The 16,163-nt window shown below is 41.0% G+C and overlaps 2 protein-coding genes across 3 annotated transcripts; both read right to left on the reverse strand.

The window, feature by feature from the left end:
* Positions 1-500: 500 nt before the first annotated feature.
* Positions 501-6,375, reverse strand: mettl21cb (methyltransferase 21C, AARS1 lysine b). 2 transcript variants are annotated; one of them, XM_078174574.1, is made up of 6 exons: positions 5,636-6,375; positions 5,448-5,546; positions 3,762-3,891; positions 3,432-3,595; positions 3,228-3,345; positions 501-2,315 (listed from the first exon to the last, which is right to left on the reverse strand). In XM_078174574.1, the coding sequence occupies exons 3-6, from the start codon at positions 3,877-3,879 to the stop codon at positions 1,918-1,920; spliced, it is 798 nt and encodes a 265-aa protein (XP_078030700.1). In that variant the 5' UTR covers positions 3,880-3,891; positions 5,448-5,546; positions 5,636-6,375; the 3' UTR covers positions 501-1,917. The 2 variants fall into 2 exon arrangements, with proteins under 2 accessions (XP_078030700.1, XP_033474080.2); XM_033618189.2 differs by having other exon boundaries at positions 5,448-6,374.
* A 6,352-nt stretch (positions 6,376-12,727) lies between these two features.
* Positions 12,728-15,943, reverse strand: LOC117250749 (uncharacterized). Its single transcript, XM_033616741.2, has 2 exons — positions 15,773-15,943; positions 12,728-14,451 (listed from the first exon to the last, which is right to left on the reverse strand). The coding sequence occupies exons 1-2, from the start codon at positions 15,807-15,809 to the stop codon at positions 13,100-13,102; spliced, it is 1,389 nt and encodes a 462-aa protein (XP_033472632.2). The 5' UTR covers positions 15,810-15,943; the 3' UTR covers positions 12,728-13,099.
* Positions 15,944-16,163: the final 220 nt, after the last annotated feature.

Genomic DNA, 16,163 nt, shown 5'->3' on the forward strand with positions numbered 1-16,163 from the left:
AATGAACTTAAACATAGGTTTAGGTTTTAAAAAAAAGAAACTTACTGACATTATATCCTCTGTTTCATTCTCTTTATCTCCTCTTTCTCTGTCCCTTTTTCAATCCTCCTACTCTCTTCTCTTTGTGCGTCCATGTGTTAAATGATTGTAATGCTTTTAGATTTAAAATGCATTTTAAATAACACATTTTTAAGCGTTTACATAGGTGCTGAGTGACAGTCACATGTTGAACATGTAGAATATTGATTTCCCTCTTTCGCATATGTGCATACCATGTAATGGAAAGTGCTTCTTTCTTAATGAGTTTACTGTCCCTTAGTTTTTACTATAAACAGCTAAATGACCTACTGCTGTTGGGATACTGAAAGCTGCGACACCAGAAACACAAAGGTTTTTATGCTTTTGGAAAACATTTTCTCATGTCTTTATTTAATGGTTCATAATCGACTCTTTGCACAAATAGCCAAGAGCAGAGCACCTTTGATGAAAGCTCATGTAGTCTAGATGTTATGAGACAAATCTGAATATAGGGAGATGTTTACAGCAAACTGATTTACTTTAAAATACAAATTGTTAAGCAGACGTTGACTAAAGTCAGAGATATCATCTGTATAAAAGAGTGTTGGCAAATAAAATAGCTTATTGAAATGGAAATTTGAGCTTTATTTCTGTGTTACAGTCACAGCACAGTCCAGGAATGTTGTGTAAACAGGTCAAAACCAGATTTTTCTCGACATTGATTTAAATCAGTGAGAAGAAAATGGAATTTGCTTTTTCCCTTGAAATTTTAACAATATTCGTTTAAAGGTCCAGTGTGTAAGATTTCGGGGGATTTAGTGGCATCTAGTGGTGAGGATTGCAGATTGCAACCAGCTGAAACGTCTCGTGGTTAAAATTCCTTCAGTATTCCTTGTTCAGGAGGTTTTTACCAGGAGCCGAATTATCCACAGATATCTCCTCCTCTCAAAAACAAACAGACCTGGTGATTTGAATTACAAATCAGTGTTTCACTGATGCTGTTTGGCCAACACAGTCTCACTCCGACCTCGTCACATATTGACAGTTTGGTCATGAACTTTCCACGTCCACATCTGAGTGCAAGGTACCCTGGGTGTGTTGGGTGTTGATGCTCTGGGACGCCGTGTCAAGTTCTCTTCTTTCAAGATACACTTCCGTTTTGGCACTACATCGGTACAACACTGCATATTGACATTTTTTTTCCTTCAACTAACGCACGCGGTTAGGTTTAGGAAAAAGGAACAAGGTTTGGCTTTATAATCTTACAGGATACAAACGCCGCTCTCTCGGGTGAAAGTCGGTGTTTGATTGACCCATCCACCACCCCTTCTCTTGCCCCATTCGGACTTTTGGCGCCTTTACTTTCGCCCTTGTCCTGCCGTGTTTCCCCCTGATGCCACTGGGCGCCATTAGACTGTAACAGCAACCGGCCGTGTATCATGCCAGGTTAAAGCACGGCTTTTTTGGTTGGTTTCTGACGTTGCATGTCACTGTCCAAGTGCTGGATTTCGACAACTTCGGCATGAGACCGTTCTCGTTTGGCCTATCTGCGATGAGCACCTGCCAGTGAATGCTCACCTTTTTTCTGATCCACAAAGTCCTCTGGCTGCTTACTACGATGTCCAATGCAAAAACACAAATGGTCTTGTCTAGAGCCAGTGTTTGGTTTGTCTGTTCCGGGCCACTGTAGAAACATGGCAGTGCAACTTTGCGGATTCCACGGACGAGGATCCGCTCCCTATAAATGGCTCATAGTAAAGACAACGATTCTTAATTTCAGGTGATTACACGGTAAAGAAAACAGATGTATTATATTCCATTTCTCCCAATATATCCCCCTAAATCCACCACACTGGACCTTTAACATCTCAGGAATCTCCACCCCCTGAAGCTCCTCCATCACTCCTTCGCTGTGGCCTTGTATATCCTCACCTCTTGCTGTGGGAGCTCAGCGAGCAGCGTGGCGTTAAAACTGCTCTCAAAGCACTCTGTGAACTTCAAGTCTGACTCGAACCGGATCTTGTTGGCCAACAGCAGTGTTGTCTGACTCCCCGGCCGACAAAAGTAAAGCATGGTTTCCAGCAGTTCCTCGAGGCAGCCATGGGGATAGATCACGTCAGCTGCGAGTACATAGTCATAGTTGTAGGACAGGTAGGGGAAGTCTCGCTTCAGGTCCTGTGCCCAGGTCAGCGCAGCCACCTGGGGGGTGTAGCGGGACCGGCCCTTGGTGTTCCGCATGAGGTTAAAGGTCAGATTAGGTAAGATGTCTGGTAGATCAGTAGCTGTCACCCATGCCCCTGAAAAAGAGAAGAGAACACCAAGGCAGCTGAAGTTTTGAGCCATGACTCCTTCTATTCTGGCTCCCAATAACGCAACAAGACAACATTTTAAGACTCCTATGTAGCCTACAGCCCTGTGGTGGCGAGTCATGTTTTGCCTCCAGCTAATAAAATGACGTCATTGTGACATCAGCCCTAAAATTGTCTGTACCTTTCAAACCTTGGTCTGGTTTTAACGTCTAATGCTTGTGTTGAAATGTAGGAAGAATAATTGTAACTTTATGGATTTCTTTTAGTTGATACAGACAAGGGAACAAATAGAAAACATAGGAATCAGTTCGATATCATTGCAATGATTCAAGTTATGTTGTATGTCATCTGGAATAAAATGATTTTTTCCCCACTGCATGATTAATGGAGGAGACCAAAGGATGACACTATCAGTCCAATAATCACTTGTTTGTCAAGATATCTTTACAGCTACTGGCCTGTTTACAATGCAGACATTTTAGTGTGGGTGGACAGTCACAGTCCTCAGACAATGAATCCCAGTGTGTCAGTGACCTGCTGAGGTTTCCTCGAGTTCCACCAGCAGGCCAGAATGTTCATTTTGTACAAAAGATGAACAGATACTCGTAAAATATTCAGTGCATATTTATGCAATAAACCTTCAATGGCTTTCTCTTCAGCCTCAGTCAAATAGACTGCAAGTACTGAATGTCTTAAGTAGGAAATTCAAAACAGTAACTTCTATAGGTCATGAGAAATGCTAATTTGATCAGTTTTTTTCCCCCTATACAACTAGCTGTTATTGCTGCAGTAATGTTGGCAAAAGGCATGCTGGTGACTTATGAAATTCTTGCAGATACAGTATAGTTTCATACATACTACTGTACATATTGTGTTAAGTACAAATTATCATAGACTTACCGAGCAGACTGGCCACTATTGAGAGCAGGCCAGTCCCAGCTCCTATCTCCAGCACCGCTTTGTCCATCAGGTTCACTTGTTGCTGGTTGTTCTCCAAGAACTGACTCAAAGCGATTGCCTACAAAATAAAAGAGTCATTATCACAACAACAGAGGAGAGCAGAGAATGTGCAGATACACACAGTCACACAGTAGCAGGGCGTACCCCAGGCCAGATCAGAGCGCCGAAAGTATCCATGGACTCTCGGATGCTGATGTCATAACCAGCAAAAGAGAAAGACTCATTCCCCAGCGCGTAGTAAACACTCGGCTCCCAGATGTTCCTCCTGTCCGAAGCCTCTCCTGCCATCACTTTCTGGTCTGTTAATGCTGTAGAGGACAGTGTTACATGAAGGTTACAATGCTGCAGACTTATAAAACTCACCAGTGTAAAGAATCTGCATGATGTTCATCTGTTTCTCTGCAGCACAGAAATTAGACAAGTGATGGCAGTGACGAATTCAGAGATACACGTACTATGAGAATTCAGAGTTACCTTCATCTGTGGTCCGCTGCTTCACCTGTAGTTTCCCATCCTTTTTGTCACCCACCTCCTTTTTCTTTCCAGAATGCTTCTGTTGGATACGTTGACCAACTGCGAACAGTCTCTCCATTATCACTGAATACTGTTGAAGGGAAACTAGTTTAACTACATTTCAGTCAGGAACACTTAACTCAACAAAAACTTTATTTCCATTTGCGTATAATATTTGGCGGTATGGCTCTGTTCTGGGGCCTCTCTGCCTTTCCTAGGCCTATGCAGGAAGCCTCTTCCATGTACCCATGTGGAAAGCCAAAGGTGGAATGAGAACACCTCTCTGCCCTTCCACATGCAAACAAGGAAAGTCCGAAGCAGAAAAAGGAAACCTCCCTGCCCTTCCATGCGCCAACATGAAAAGCCTAAGGAACAGCAACAAGACCCCCCTCGGGTCTCCTGTCTTGAACTCCATTGAGAATCTATGGGGTATCGTCAAGAGGAAGATGAGAGACACCAGACCCAACAATACAGATGAGCTGAAGGCCGCTGTCAAAGCTACCTGGGCTTCCTTAATGCCTCAGCAGTCTCACAATGATGATGGCCTCCATGTCACACCGCATTGATGCAGTAATTCGTGCAAAAGGAGCCCCACCAAATATTGACTGCTTCAGTGAAAAAACTTTTCAGAAGGTCGACATTTCTGTATTATAAATTATATTCTAATATTTAGAGATACTGGATTTTTGATTTTCATGAGCTGTAAGTCGTAATCATCAAAATTAAAAGAAACAAATGAATTAAATGAATCTAGAAGACACAAAATTTTCACTTTCTGAATTAAATTAATGAAAAAAAAAAGAACTTTTCTGCGATACTTTTTGAGATGCTCGCTCTGAGGTAACAAAAACACAATGATTCTTATTTTCAGGTGAGTTTAAACTAATGAAAACATAGCTATGAATATTATGCACCATTTCTGCCAATATATCCCCCCAAATCCTACATCCAGAAAATTTACTATCTAATGTTGTTGCTGTCTTCTTAGTTTTTTTTTCTTTTTTAACTTTACACCTCTTAAAACATGAAGAGCAAACACATTAAACTGCTTGATATAAATATATGTAAGCTGTCCCCCTATTATATTTTACCAAGTATGAATATGTGTTAAAATAATCGTTGACTCACATTATTAGAAATGCATTTGTATTCGGTTCGGCATGTAAGCCGCGTGGTCAGGTTGTGTATCTTTACTGTTTAATTATCTGGATTATAACAAACATTTACATTATTTCTCTGGCTTGTGCTTTATTTTTAGTGTGCATTGTTAAATGATTTGTATGTTTGTGACTTATTTTTGGCTGGGCAACAGTTGGAATGGATTCAGAACGGACTAGATTTAGTTCACTAGTCTCTTTGGCTGACACTGGACTCCAGTCTGGAGTCCAGCAACACAGCTGGTTAAAGCCTCAGGTCAAACACAGGGATACAGAGGACGTGTTGGATCACTCATAACCACTGATGCACATCACATTCAACTCCATGCAAATATAAAGGGAACACTGTGATGTTACTTAAAAATGATTAATGTCATCTGAGGTATATGCAATACACTGATTTTCTCCTTATTTTACTCATCACTGAAAAAGTTTTTAAAAAGTTGAACAAAAAACGACAAAAAACTTTAAATATATTGCTGAAACATACCTGTGTGAAGCAGTCGTCTCTTCTTCTTCTTCTTCAGTTCTCGTGTCTGAATTTCTCTCTGCTGTGTTTGTCGAAGCTGTGACACACCCCTGAGCGAGGCTGGGGTATTTGGACAGACAGAAGCAGAGAAACAGATTTATAATCTCTGACAGAGAGATGAGCAGTGCTGACTCCTCCCAGAACTTTACCATCAGCTTTTGTTGACTGTGTGTATATTCTCTATTACTGTACACTACTGCGGATCCAGCATTTTGTTTCCTCTGAAGATTCTTCACAACATCTGCAGAATGCTCCCTCCTGTCGTGCTTAATGAACCAGACATCTGGTATAAGCAGGGGTCTCAGGTAAAGCTGTAGGGACATGCAAACATTGGAGAACAACATGTTTTTATACGATGTGTGTGGTGCCAACATATTTGCATAGTTATGTTTACCCTGGGAGGGAGATCTGTACGAGGTCTGTTGTGGATGTGTGAGATGGATATGTGCCACCTGGCAGGCTTCACAGGGAAAAGTGTTAATTTCTAACGCAATCAGAAGGAGAGTGAGAAAACTGTTTTCACAGGCCTGACCTGGAATTAACACGTCCACCTTTAACACCTTTATCAAGCGTTTATCCTTCCCCTCTTCACCCCCGGCACGTGCCATCTCTTGACCCTCTCCTACTCGCTGTGTTGCTCATAAACACACTGGACTTAAGTTTGTTAGTAAATAAACCACAGAAGAAGAAGCTGTGAACTAGAAAACTATTCCAGGGACTGTATGAAAGTTATTGGGGTGGTGAGGGGGGCTTGACTTTATAATTCACTTTGTAAATTAAAGAAAAAAAGGAACTTTGCAGGGTCATTAATGTTTTATCAAACATCAATATCTTTCTTATTTTTCTGGGCAACTTGATCTTTTTATTAAATAGTGATGGTGGAGAGATGACAGGAAATGAGGGCAAGAGATGCAACAAAAGTTCTCACAATGATTTGAACCAGGGATGTTACAAAGCTGTGATACAGAGACAGAATATATAATTATTAATTCATTCATTCAAACATTCACAGAAGACTCTGGAAATTTTTTCAATGATGCCGAGCGTGAACAAAGACATTAAAAACAATCCATAAGAAAACAAAGAACCATCATGCATATCAATTAAAACAGATATAAAATCATACAAAATGATAACAGCAATGAATGATCGCTAAAGTCGAAATACAGGATGATAAACATTTTGATTTGTAGATGAAAAATTGAAATTATTTACACTCAATTAAAATAAGATCAGAAATAAGGCATTTAAACAGCCATAAAGGTGGCAGTGTCCAAGTTTAAGGTCTTTTGCAGATTATTCCATGTGTAAGGAGCACTGTGAGAAAATGACATTCTTATATCATTTATGTAAATTGAGAACAATATGGTCCCTAACACTGAGCCCTGTGGGACACCTTTTGTAATATTTACAAAAGCCACCCACCAATCTTTACACCTTGTAGTCTATTGGAGAGGTAGTTTTCAGACCATAGACGGCCGACAGAATCAAGCCAAAATGGGAAGGTTTCTTTAAAGGTAACAAATGGTCAACTGTGTCAAATGCTTTTTGACAAGTCTATAAACAGAGAAGCACAAGACATTCCATGACCACTTTTGTGTTGGAATTGGCTACAGACTGACTTGGCAGAGATGGCTGCCATTTTGTTTTTTACATGGATTAGTGTATTGTGCACTTACTACCACTAGATGGGACAAAAAGTGTCCACAAACGAGGACAGCAGGTCTAAATTAAGTAGAATGAGGTATAAGGTCAAGTAAACCCAGGAGGTTATATCATTTGTAGAAAGTGGGCTGAATTTTGTCCTTTAACAAACATTAATAGGTTCTTAATTTTTTTCTTCTTGGATTTAATAAACTATTGGTTTGTACAGATTTCCCTGCAATATGAAATTTATTACATAGACTTATTGAAATATCTAAAAGTTTATAGAACACAATAAAAATTGGTAGAGGAAATATAATATAGTAAACGTGATTTGTAGTTAAGTTGAACATGATCTCTTACGTACATTCCCACCTTTGATTTTAGTTATTTGTTCTTGACAATTTAATATGTGACTACATACAACCGAGGAACTTAATTTGCCTGTTATTTGTCTGTTTAGAGCTGCCATGAACACCAATATGAAGAAAAGCACTCAGATTAGTGCTGGTACATATCTACACTATAAAAGGCTGTGGTGTGAACATTGTTTACAGTCTGTTTTGTACCAGATTCCAGTCTGTAATGTAAAGTTTATGCCTGAGGATGGATACAGTGATATTTAGAGTGTTTGTAAGCCGTGTTGTGGGGCTCTGTCAGGAGGATTCACAGCCTTGGTGCATGAACATTCACTCACACACAAACAAACAAGCTGACAACTGGTTGGGCTGCATGAAGCTTGAAAATGACTTGTACTGACAGATGGCAAACAGCAACTCTGAGTCACTCTCATCTAAACAGCAACATTACAATAAGCAGTCAAGGTATTAGGGGATTTCCAGAGCATCAGGATCTCAACACCAGGAGTCCAGCGCTTGCTATTTTATTTGTCAGTCATTGTGAATTAATGATGTATTGCACAGATGCAGGGCTGGCCTGAGATTTATGGGGGCCCTAGGCAGGATTTGGTTTGGGGGGAAGGGCCCTCACTGGCCCCACGTCCACTAAAAGTGCTTGCTTTTGCCACTAAAAGGCTCCGATTAAAAGTGTCTGACAACATCATGGAAAGGAGCCCTACACAGAGAGACACTTAGATTAAAAGGTAAGATCACTATCACCAAGCCCACCAGACTCCATTTAAAAAAACAGTTATTTTATAATCATAATGGGCCTTCTTTTAAAGTCAACAGAAACAAACCAAATGTCACGAAAGCAATCTTGGTTCGTCTTTCCACTTGCCCAACTATCACCAGCTCAGGGTTGGTTGAAATAAACTCTTAACTCACCCAGTTAGATGCGAAAATATGCTGACTCTATACATGCTGAAATTACTGTTTATTTAAATGGAGTCTGGTGGGTTTGGCGACAGTGACTTTGGGGCAGTTTCTGGTTAAACAAAAAGGATCCTACCTCATCAAAAAGGACCTTCTCTGTAGGGATTCTTTCCATAATGTTGTCAGATATTTAGAATAAAAATCTGAGCCTGTCAGTGGCAAAAACAAGCACTTTTAGTGGACATAAATTAAAGGGTGCACAAATGCCCCAAGCAGTTGCATTGCAGCCTGTTTCACTGCTGCAGCTGAAGTGGTCTCACTCAATACTGGACTAATTTTAAAAACTGTTGTTCCCATTAGTCACTTACACACAAGAACATGGGATAATAGGGGCCAGGTTGGAAATACTAGAGTTACCCTTTAATGGGTAATGACATTTTCCTACAGGTCTCCACAGATGTTCTTGTTTTGCTTTGCTTTCTGGTTTAATTAATTTCTCATTCATCTGTTTCAATGTATATACCCACCTGATGATGACTAACCAGATCCAAATGTGTTTATAGGAGTCTAAAAATATGATTTTGTAATGTGCCCACATGATGTACAGCAAAGCCAGTTATAGACTGGAGATACACATTCAGCTGTGATCTCTTAAATCCAGCAAAAGTCACTTTTCCAGGAAGGGGACAATAGAGAATCTGCAACACTCACATGTGTCAAATATTGTGTTTCTCAAACAATAGCTTAGGACTATAATTTTTTTCATATTAGTAAATTTGTGCAGTAGTGGATGTCAATATATATGGAGCGGACGGCAATTAAAATAGAAGGATAAAGAGCTGCCAGTCATCACCTTAGAGGTGGTAATCCTCACCTCCACGTCCAAAGGGCAGGGAAAGGTTGTGTAGGCCAGTGGAAAATGAGTCACCGTCACACACAGCAACATGTGAGTCCTGGCAGGCTTTACAGTAGCTGCATGTGCAGCGTGAGTGTGTAAATACATCAGTTAATGGGCGCTAAGCTGCTGTAATTTAAAATGGGAAGGCGAGGATTGGAATCCATCGAGGCTAGATGCCACATCGGCAGAGGAACATAAACATCCAGGCAGCAATGTTGCAGACAGTGAACACAAAATCTGAAATGTGGGTGTGAGTGTTTTATATCATCATGACAGATTTTTGGCAACAGAGGAGATCAATCTCCAGCAACTGCTCCCTGATCTGGTGAAATAAGCCAGAATTCCTGGACTCCATGAGTTGGGTGAGGCTGGTTGGCCAAATATGGGTGCTGGGTGGACTGGAGGTTTAGATACACCCAACGGACTGATGGTTGTGTCACTGTTCCTGGTAACACTCATCACCTAAATCTCAAAAACAGCTGGTTAAACCCCCAGATCAACAAAGCACATACAGGGAAACAGAGGACACTTAGGGGTGTTTTTACATCATGCGCATCATCACATTCAGAGACATGGTTTGATATCATTAAAAAATTATTATTGTCAACTGAAGTACACGTGATATGCTGATTTTCTTCTTTATCTTCTTCTTTCTCATATATTAGCAAAGCTTCTCATTTCTCGTCACGTCAAACTTTTCTCCGCAACAAACCAGGGTTTGCTTGTTTGGTCCGCAACAGAGGTCGAATGAGTGTTCACATCACTCCATATCATCCAAACTATTCGTGGAAGGAGGTTTGTTTAAAGTGGACCAAATAGTGCCAGTGTGAATGCGTCCTTAAACTGGTGATGGCTTATCTTGAGTGACGTTTAAAAGAAGTGGGCTGATCCACAGCTAAAGTCCCCTGTTATTTTTGCTCCATGTGTTTTTTCACAGCATTGCAGGTAAAAGAAGTTTACCTGTTGGGGGTGAGCTGTTTGCAGAGGTGCAGTAAGAGCCTGTTGTCTGCAGCTCGTCATCATCATTTCACTCTGACAATGAATGAGAGACAGATTTTGTGGACACACATAGTTTTTGTTTTCTTATTGTAGTGTTCTCAGCTCTGAAACAGAAAATGAACCTCAGTGTCGTCTATGACATCTTTCCAAATGTAAGTCTGTGGAGCAGCTCCAGACTTTAAACCCGACATCACACATTTGAGTTTTAGCACTCTAGCTTTTGGATTTAGGAGAGTTGTTCATTTTTACTTTACTTTTTGGACCATCTTAGAACATAGGAATAACATGTATAAGTTTTGAAAAAGGGTCCCCTTTAATTAAGTGCAATTTAATATACCAACCAATCAGCAGATGAGAAACCCAGGGGCACAAGGGGCAACGTTTATATTTAGTGCAACTTAAAAGTTCAAAACTATCTGTTCAGTTAAGCTTTAAAGAACAAGCTGACTCCGACCACGTGGCACCACTTCCACACAGTTCTCCACGTCTGCTGCGTTATTGGGCTCCCCTGACAGCCAATCAGCATAAGCTCAGTGGGAGCCATCCAACCAGATAAAGCGACCGGTCTGACAGATGATAGGAGATTAACGAGGTGAAATCAGTCGTTTATTTGATTCACTCTCCAGATACAAACACGACAATGAAATTAACCACTCTCATGATGTGATAAGGGAGTGGGTAGTTAAGCTTTATTCCCTGACTGAACATACACACCTCCTGATATCGTAGTCTTCTGATCCAGGAGTGTGTGTGAGGCCTGCTCTATTGCAACTGGGCTTGCGATGGAGGCCAGGTGGTCACCAGGGAAATGTTCCTGGCAGAAGAACTGCAGTGAAACAGAGAGGAGCAGTCACAGTGGTGATTATGCACAATATTGTCTGTGTATGGCTGAAGTAGTCTAATTGGATAAAAATGCCACAGTGCATCTATGAGAAAGTGGAGAACATGTTCATACCTCAGCATCTGCAGCCTTCTTTGGCTCTTCGAAGAACTGGTAACACTTCCCCTGGAGTATCACACCGTGGCAACAGCTCCATCCTGTGGCCAAAAGGTGGAATTGCAGCATTTATTTTATTACTCCAGTCTTTATTGCCTTTATTCACTCTTTGAGAATAACTCTTACAAATATTTCCTGTTATACTTGATCACTGTCTGGGTGGGTCAATTTAACCCTTTCACACATAGTGGTCACCACAATGGACAGCTATTTAAAAGCCATTTTCTTGTATATGCATTGGTTTTGATGCTACAGTTGCATTTAACTCACCACAGTGGACCTTTGTGCATCATGCCATACACTGCCACCTACTGGCCAGGTGTTGTCAGTGCAACACAAAGCTCTCAAAACCAAGATGACCGACAGGAAGGAAGAAATGTTGTGCAGCTCAGGAATATCTTGCCAATCCTTCTATAATAGGAGACCCTGGCAGGTAAATAACATCTGGAAAAATCAAGTAACATCTAATGAGTGATACTGTTGTTAAATTTTCCAAGTATTAATTTTATGTTGTGAGGAAATTACAATTAATCATCTGTCCACTGAGCTGGGCATCATGCATCACTGACTTTGTTGCAACTTTGCAACTTTGTTGTTCTGTCCACCCGAGTGGATATGTGAAAAACTCCTAGAAAATTGCATGTTTTAAAAAATGAACTTCATATTTTTTCATGCTGAAAGAGGAATAAAACACTTAAGACAAATTGTTCTAATTGCTAGTTCAGACAAATTCTGGACTAGTGAACAGAAAACACCCAAACATTTAGTTGTTTGTTTTAGTTTATACTTCTGTTCTGGGGATCTATTTTAAAAGCACTTGTCTCATTTGCATATTTAAAGGTCCAGTGTGTAGTGGCAGAGATTAAATATAATTTAATAGGTATGTTTTCTTTAGTGTTTCATCACCTGAAAATATCAACTGTTGTGTTTTTGTCGCCTTTGAAGGAGCCGTTTATATCTACACAGGATGCTGGGCCTTGTTTACGAAGGTCACCATGTTGCACCATTGTGTTTCTACAGTAGCCCAGTATGAACAAACCAGACAATGGCTATACATAGTGTTATTCGCATTTTCACCTCAGCCACCGTGGTTAGCAGCCCTTCTGCGATGAGCAGCGTTGGAAAAACGTGACACTGCTTTATTCAATGGGTCTCAGTCATGAAATGTGAGCAGGACAAATTTGTGTGTAAACTGTTTAGAGAATGTTTGTAGTTTGATATGGCAACAGGCTAAGATGCTGTTTATTTATTATTGTCTCATTGACAACATTGGGACTTAATAATCGTTGATGATGCTTAGTTTTTTTTATACTTATCAGGTCCTATTGGTCCCAAATAGCTATGAGAAATTAAAAATGCATACCAAACAAACATTCGGGTTCCAGGATATATAACATGTGCATTTGTCCCCCCAGTAAAAAGCTCAAAGTAGCAGAAGACTTTTATTTTGGTAAAAATGAAAGACATCGACACCATACATTAAAACAGAAAAGGCACAAATTGGTGCATACAAATGTTGAAATGACACCAACACTACATCCATTTTAACACTATTGAATTACAGCATTTCAAACTTGTTTCTCTTTACAGGATACGTTCACATTTTTTTTTCGAACCTATCTTCAAACAAAAATCACATGCACCTATGAACACTGATTGTTGGTCACTGTAATCATTCCTCATGTCCATACTGTATGTTTGTATATTCATACTATTTTATTTACACTTAACCTTGCTTTGGTGATTGCGTCAGCAAACACCTTCTTTCTCTTTGAGGTGCCGTACCAATCTGATCTTTGATCTAATGCACAGGACCACCCTCCATTGCTGGCTCCTCAAAGAGCTCTTCCTCTCTGATTGACTCTTTCCCTGGTTCCTCCATCATCACATAGTCCGGCCCCTCCATCATGCGAAAGTTTTGCTGTTCGTCCTGCCCCATCCATACCCTAGCCTCTTCATTTGGGTAATACTCCTCTAAAGGTAGCATCGGCTGCCCCAAGCTGTACAAAGCTGGCCCTTCATCCATGAGAGCAGCATCTGGTATGATCTGTTGATATAAAAGAGGCTCTTCAGGGTCCAGCCTCTCGACGGGTTCTTCATCTAAAACATACATCTTCTCCTTTATGAGCCCCTCCTCCTCTGGCAGAGGTTGATAGACAGGATCTTGATTCTGAAATGACGCCCTCATAGACTTTTCCACTTCTGACAGCTCTGAGTCGTCGTCCTCCAGTGGTACCAACTCCATGATTGGCTCACCCACCACTTCAGGGTTTCCCTTTGCTCCAGACAGCACTGAATTGCTCAGTTTCTCTACAGGCACGTTGTCGTCATCCAGTGGCTCCAGCTCCATGATTGGCTCTTCATTCAAAACATAGGTCCTCTCCCGTATGAACCCCTCCTCTTCCTCTGGCAGAGGTTGACTGACAGGGACTTGATTCTGAAATGCTGCCCTCAAAGACTTTTCTACTTCTGACAGTTCTGTGTCGTCATCGTCATCCATTGGCTCCAAGTCCATGATTGGCGCAGCCACCATTTCATATTCTCCCTCCATGTCGATGTGCCTCTCTTCGATGTCCTGACTTGCTTCAGTCTCTGCTTCGAGGTTCATTCGCCTCTGAAACACCTCTAGAACATCTGGCTCCACCTTAACCTCTGACTCCACCATAAAGTCGGGATCATCTTTGAGCTCTGGCTCCATCTCAACCTCTGGCTTCATGTCAACCTTGAATTCAGCCATGACGTCTGGCTCCACCTCCACTTCTGGCTCTGCTTTCACCTCAGGCTCCACCTTCACTTCAGGCTCCACCTTCACCTCTGGCTTCACCTTCACTTCAGGCTCCACCTTCACTTCAGGCTTCACCTTCACCTCTGGCTCCGGTTTATCCTCTGTCTTTACTTCAACCTCTTGCTTCTCTTCTACTTGTGGCTTCACTTTGCTCTCTAGCTCCACCACGCTCGGCTTCATGTCCACTGGCACTGGAGCCAGTTTTTCCTGCTGCTCCTCGGAGCTTGGCTTGATTTGTGGTGCGGGTTCCTCCACCACCACATGACCCTGCACAGGAACCCAGTCTCCCTTGACAGGGCTCTGGTTTTCTTCAGTCAACACAGGGTTTTGTGCCATGTCTTGAGCAAATGGTGGCATCCCCAGAGCAACTGCAAAGAGACAATAAAAGACAAAATAGTTGAAGTTAGACAGATTCCCTTACCTGCATCCACAGACAGATTATGAGACAACAGACATATAAAAGCCCTCCTAGATAGGAGCAAGACAGTCAGACTGTCAGGCTGTGTGTCTCTTTGTGCTCATTTTGTGGTCACTCTGCATATTTTATGGCCATTTTGCTTCTCTTTGTGGTTATTTTGAGTCTTTTTGTGATTTTTCGGTGTCTTTGTGTTGTCATTTCATAGACTTTCCAACAAGAAATGTCAATAGCAGTCACGTCAGATGGTAGACAATACCACAAAATTTGGTTTCGATCTGATGCCACATAAAATTGACGAGAAAATTGACCAGAATTGACGATAACGAACCGTACTTTCATGCAGGGGTCAGCAGTGTGTGCTGATTTACGAGGTGAATAATCAGTCTACTAGAGTAAAAGCTAACCAATTACAGTTTGAAGATGTAAAATTAACCAATGCTGAAGATCCGGTTTGACTTTGATTTAATTTCATTACAGTATACCTTGATATTCCTTGCCTGAACCTCTCTGAAAAGACTTTGCCAGTGAACTTTGTCTCTGTGTCTGGGGTCTGGATTCTGAGGCTTATTTTCTGTAACAGCCCCAAATTCTCTTTCTCCTGTTTTTTTTCCCTGTTTTGTTCAGCTATTGCTGCAATTATGTGTCGAATTACACAAAGATTCCCCCCTCATTGAGTGTGCAGGGCAACAGCAGTGAAAAACAAAGAGTTCAAGCACTTGATGCGTTCGTAACATTGTTTATGTAGACAATTTCACTCCAGAAGTACAAATGGGCGTAGCGTAGAAGAGATATACTGATCCCTTTTTTGATATTGATCGTATTGACACTTTAAATGGAATCATGGTATCTGTAGTATTGATATCTTGGTAATGGAGGCTGGACTCCGAATTGTCTGGCCTGCCTGTGCCAGGTAGGCTTGTTCAGTAATCCACCCATGCATATTGAATCTGTACACAATTGCCTCAAATTTTGCTCATTATTTACTTTAATTTATATTACTTCTTGCTAAAACAGGTAAAGTTTGAATGAGTTAATGTGCCATGTAAAGCATTTCCAAATCCTGAACTATTACAGAAAACAGACTGACCTGTACATGATATGATGAGATAAACAGTGTTGATAATTAACTAGACTCTCTCAAAGGACGTGATAACGCTCATAGACCAAATCACAGGCAGATATGTTTTAACTTCAGACACAATAAAAAAGAGAAGTAGGAATCAGTCTTTTGGAGAACACACTTGTAGAAAAATGTCAAAGAAATCTCTTACCTGCCAGGCTCAGCGAGAGCAAAGCCAGCGTCTTCATCCTGATCTGTTTGACTGAATCTGTGTTTCAGATTGTAGACTGTGATTTACTGTCAGATACGCCTTGTGTCTGTGAGTTATTTCCACCCGTTAATGTGTTCCTTCTTCCTTGTGCGACTGCTATTTATCAGTGATTGCTTATGGTACACCTAATCTTTATGAACACCATAAGTCCTACCCCTTTTATTTCTACTGTCTTTCAGTAAGTCATAAAACGGGACCTTCCCGTTACTTTATCTCGACTAAAGAACATGTTTTTTCTCTTTGTTTCCTCTTGGCATGAAGTCGGTCATAAATCAGTGGGTAGAAAGGTCACATTCAAGGCTCCTCCAAAGAAATTAATGACCAGGAAAAT

The sequence above is a fragment of the Epinephelus lanceolatus genome, chromosome 14 (genome assembly GCF_041903045.1).
Source record: "Epinephelus lanceolatus isolate andai-2023 chromosome 14, ASM4190304v1, whole genome shotgun sequence".
NCBI lineage: Eukaryota > Metazoa > Chordata > Actinopteri > Perciformes > Serranidae > Epinephelus > Epinephelus lanceolatus.

Bases quoted from the DNA above. Each gene is read 5' to 3' on its own strand.
- mettl21cb (XM_078174574.1), bottom strand. From the start codon at position 3,879: ATGGAGAGACTGTTCGCAGTTGGTCAACGTATCCAACAGAAGCATTCT. The intron at 3,596-3,761 runs GTAACTCTGAAT...TGTCCTCTACAG, and splicing joins GCAGCGGACCACAGATGAAG to CATTAACAGACCAGAAAGTG. The intron at 2,316-3,227 runs GTAAGTCTATGA...TCTCTTTTTCAG, and splicing joins AATAGTGGCCAGTCTGCTCG to GGGCATGGGTGACAGCTACT.
- LOC117250749 (XM_033616741.2), bottom strand. From the start codon at position 15,809: ATGAAGACGCTGGCTTTGCTCTCGCTGAGCCTGGCAG. The intron at 14,452-15,772 runs GTAAGAGATTTC...GTCTCTTTGCAG, and splicing joins GCTCTCGCTGAGCCTGGCAG to TTGCTCTGGGGATGCCACCA.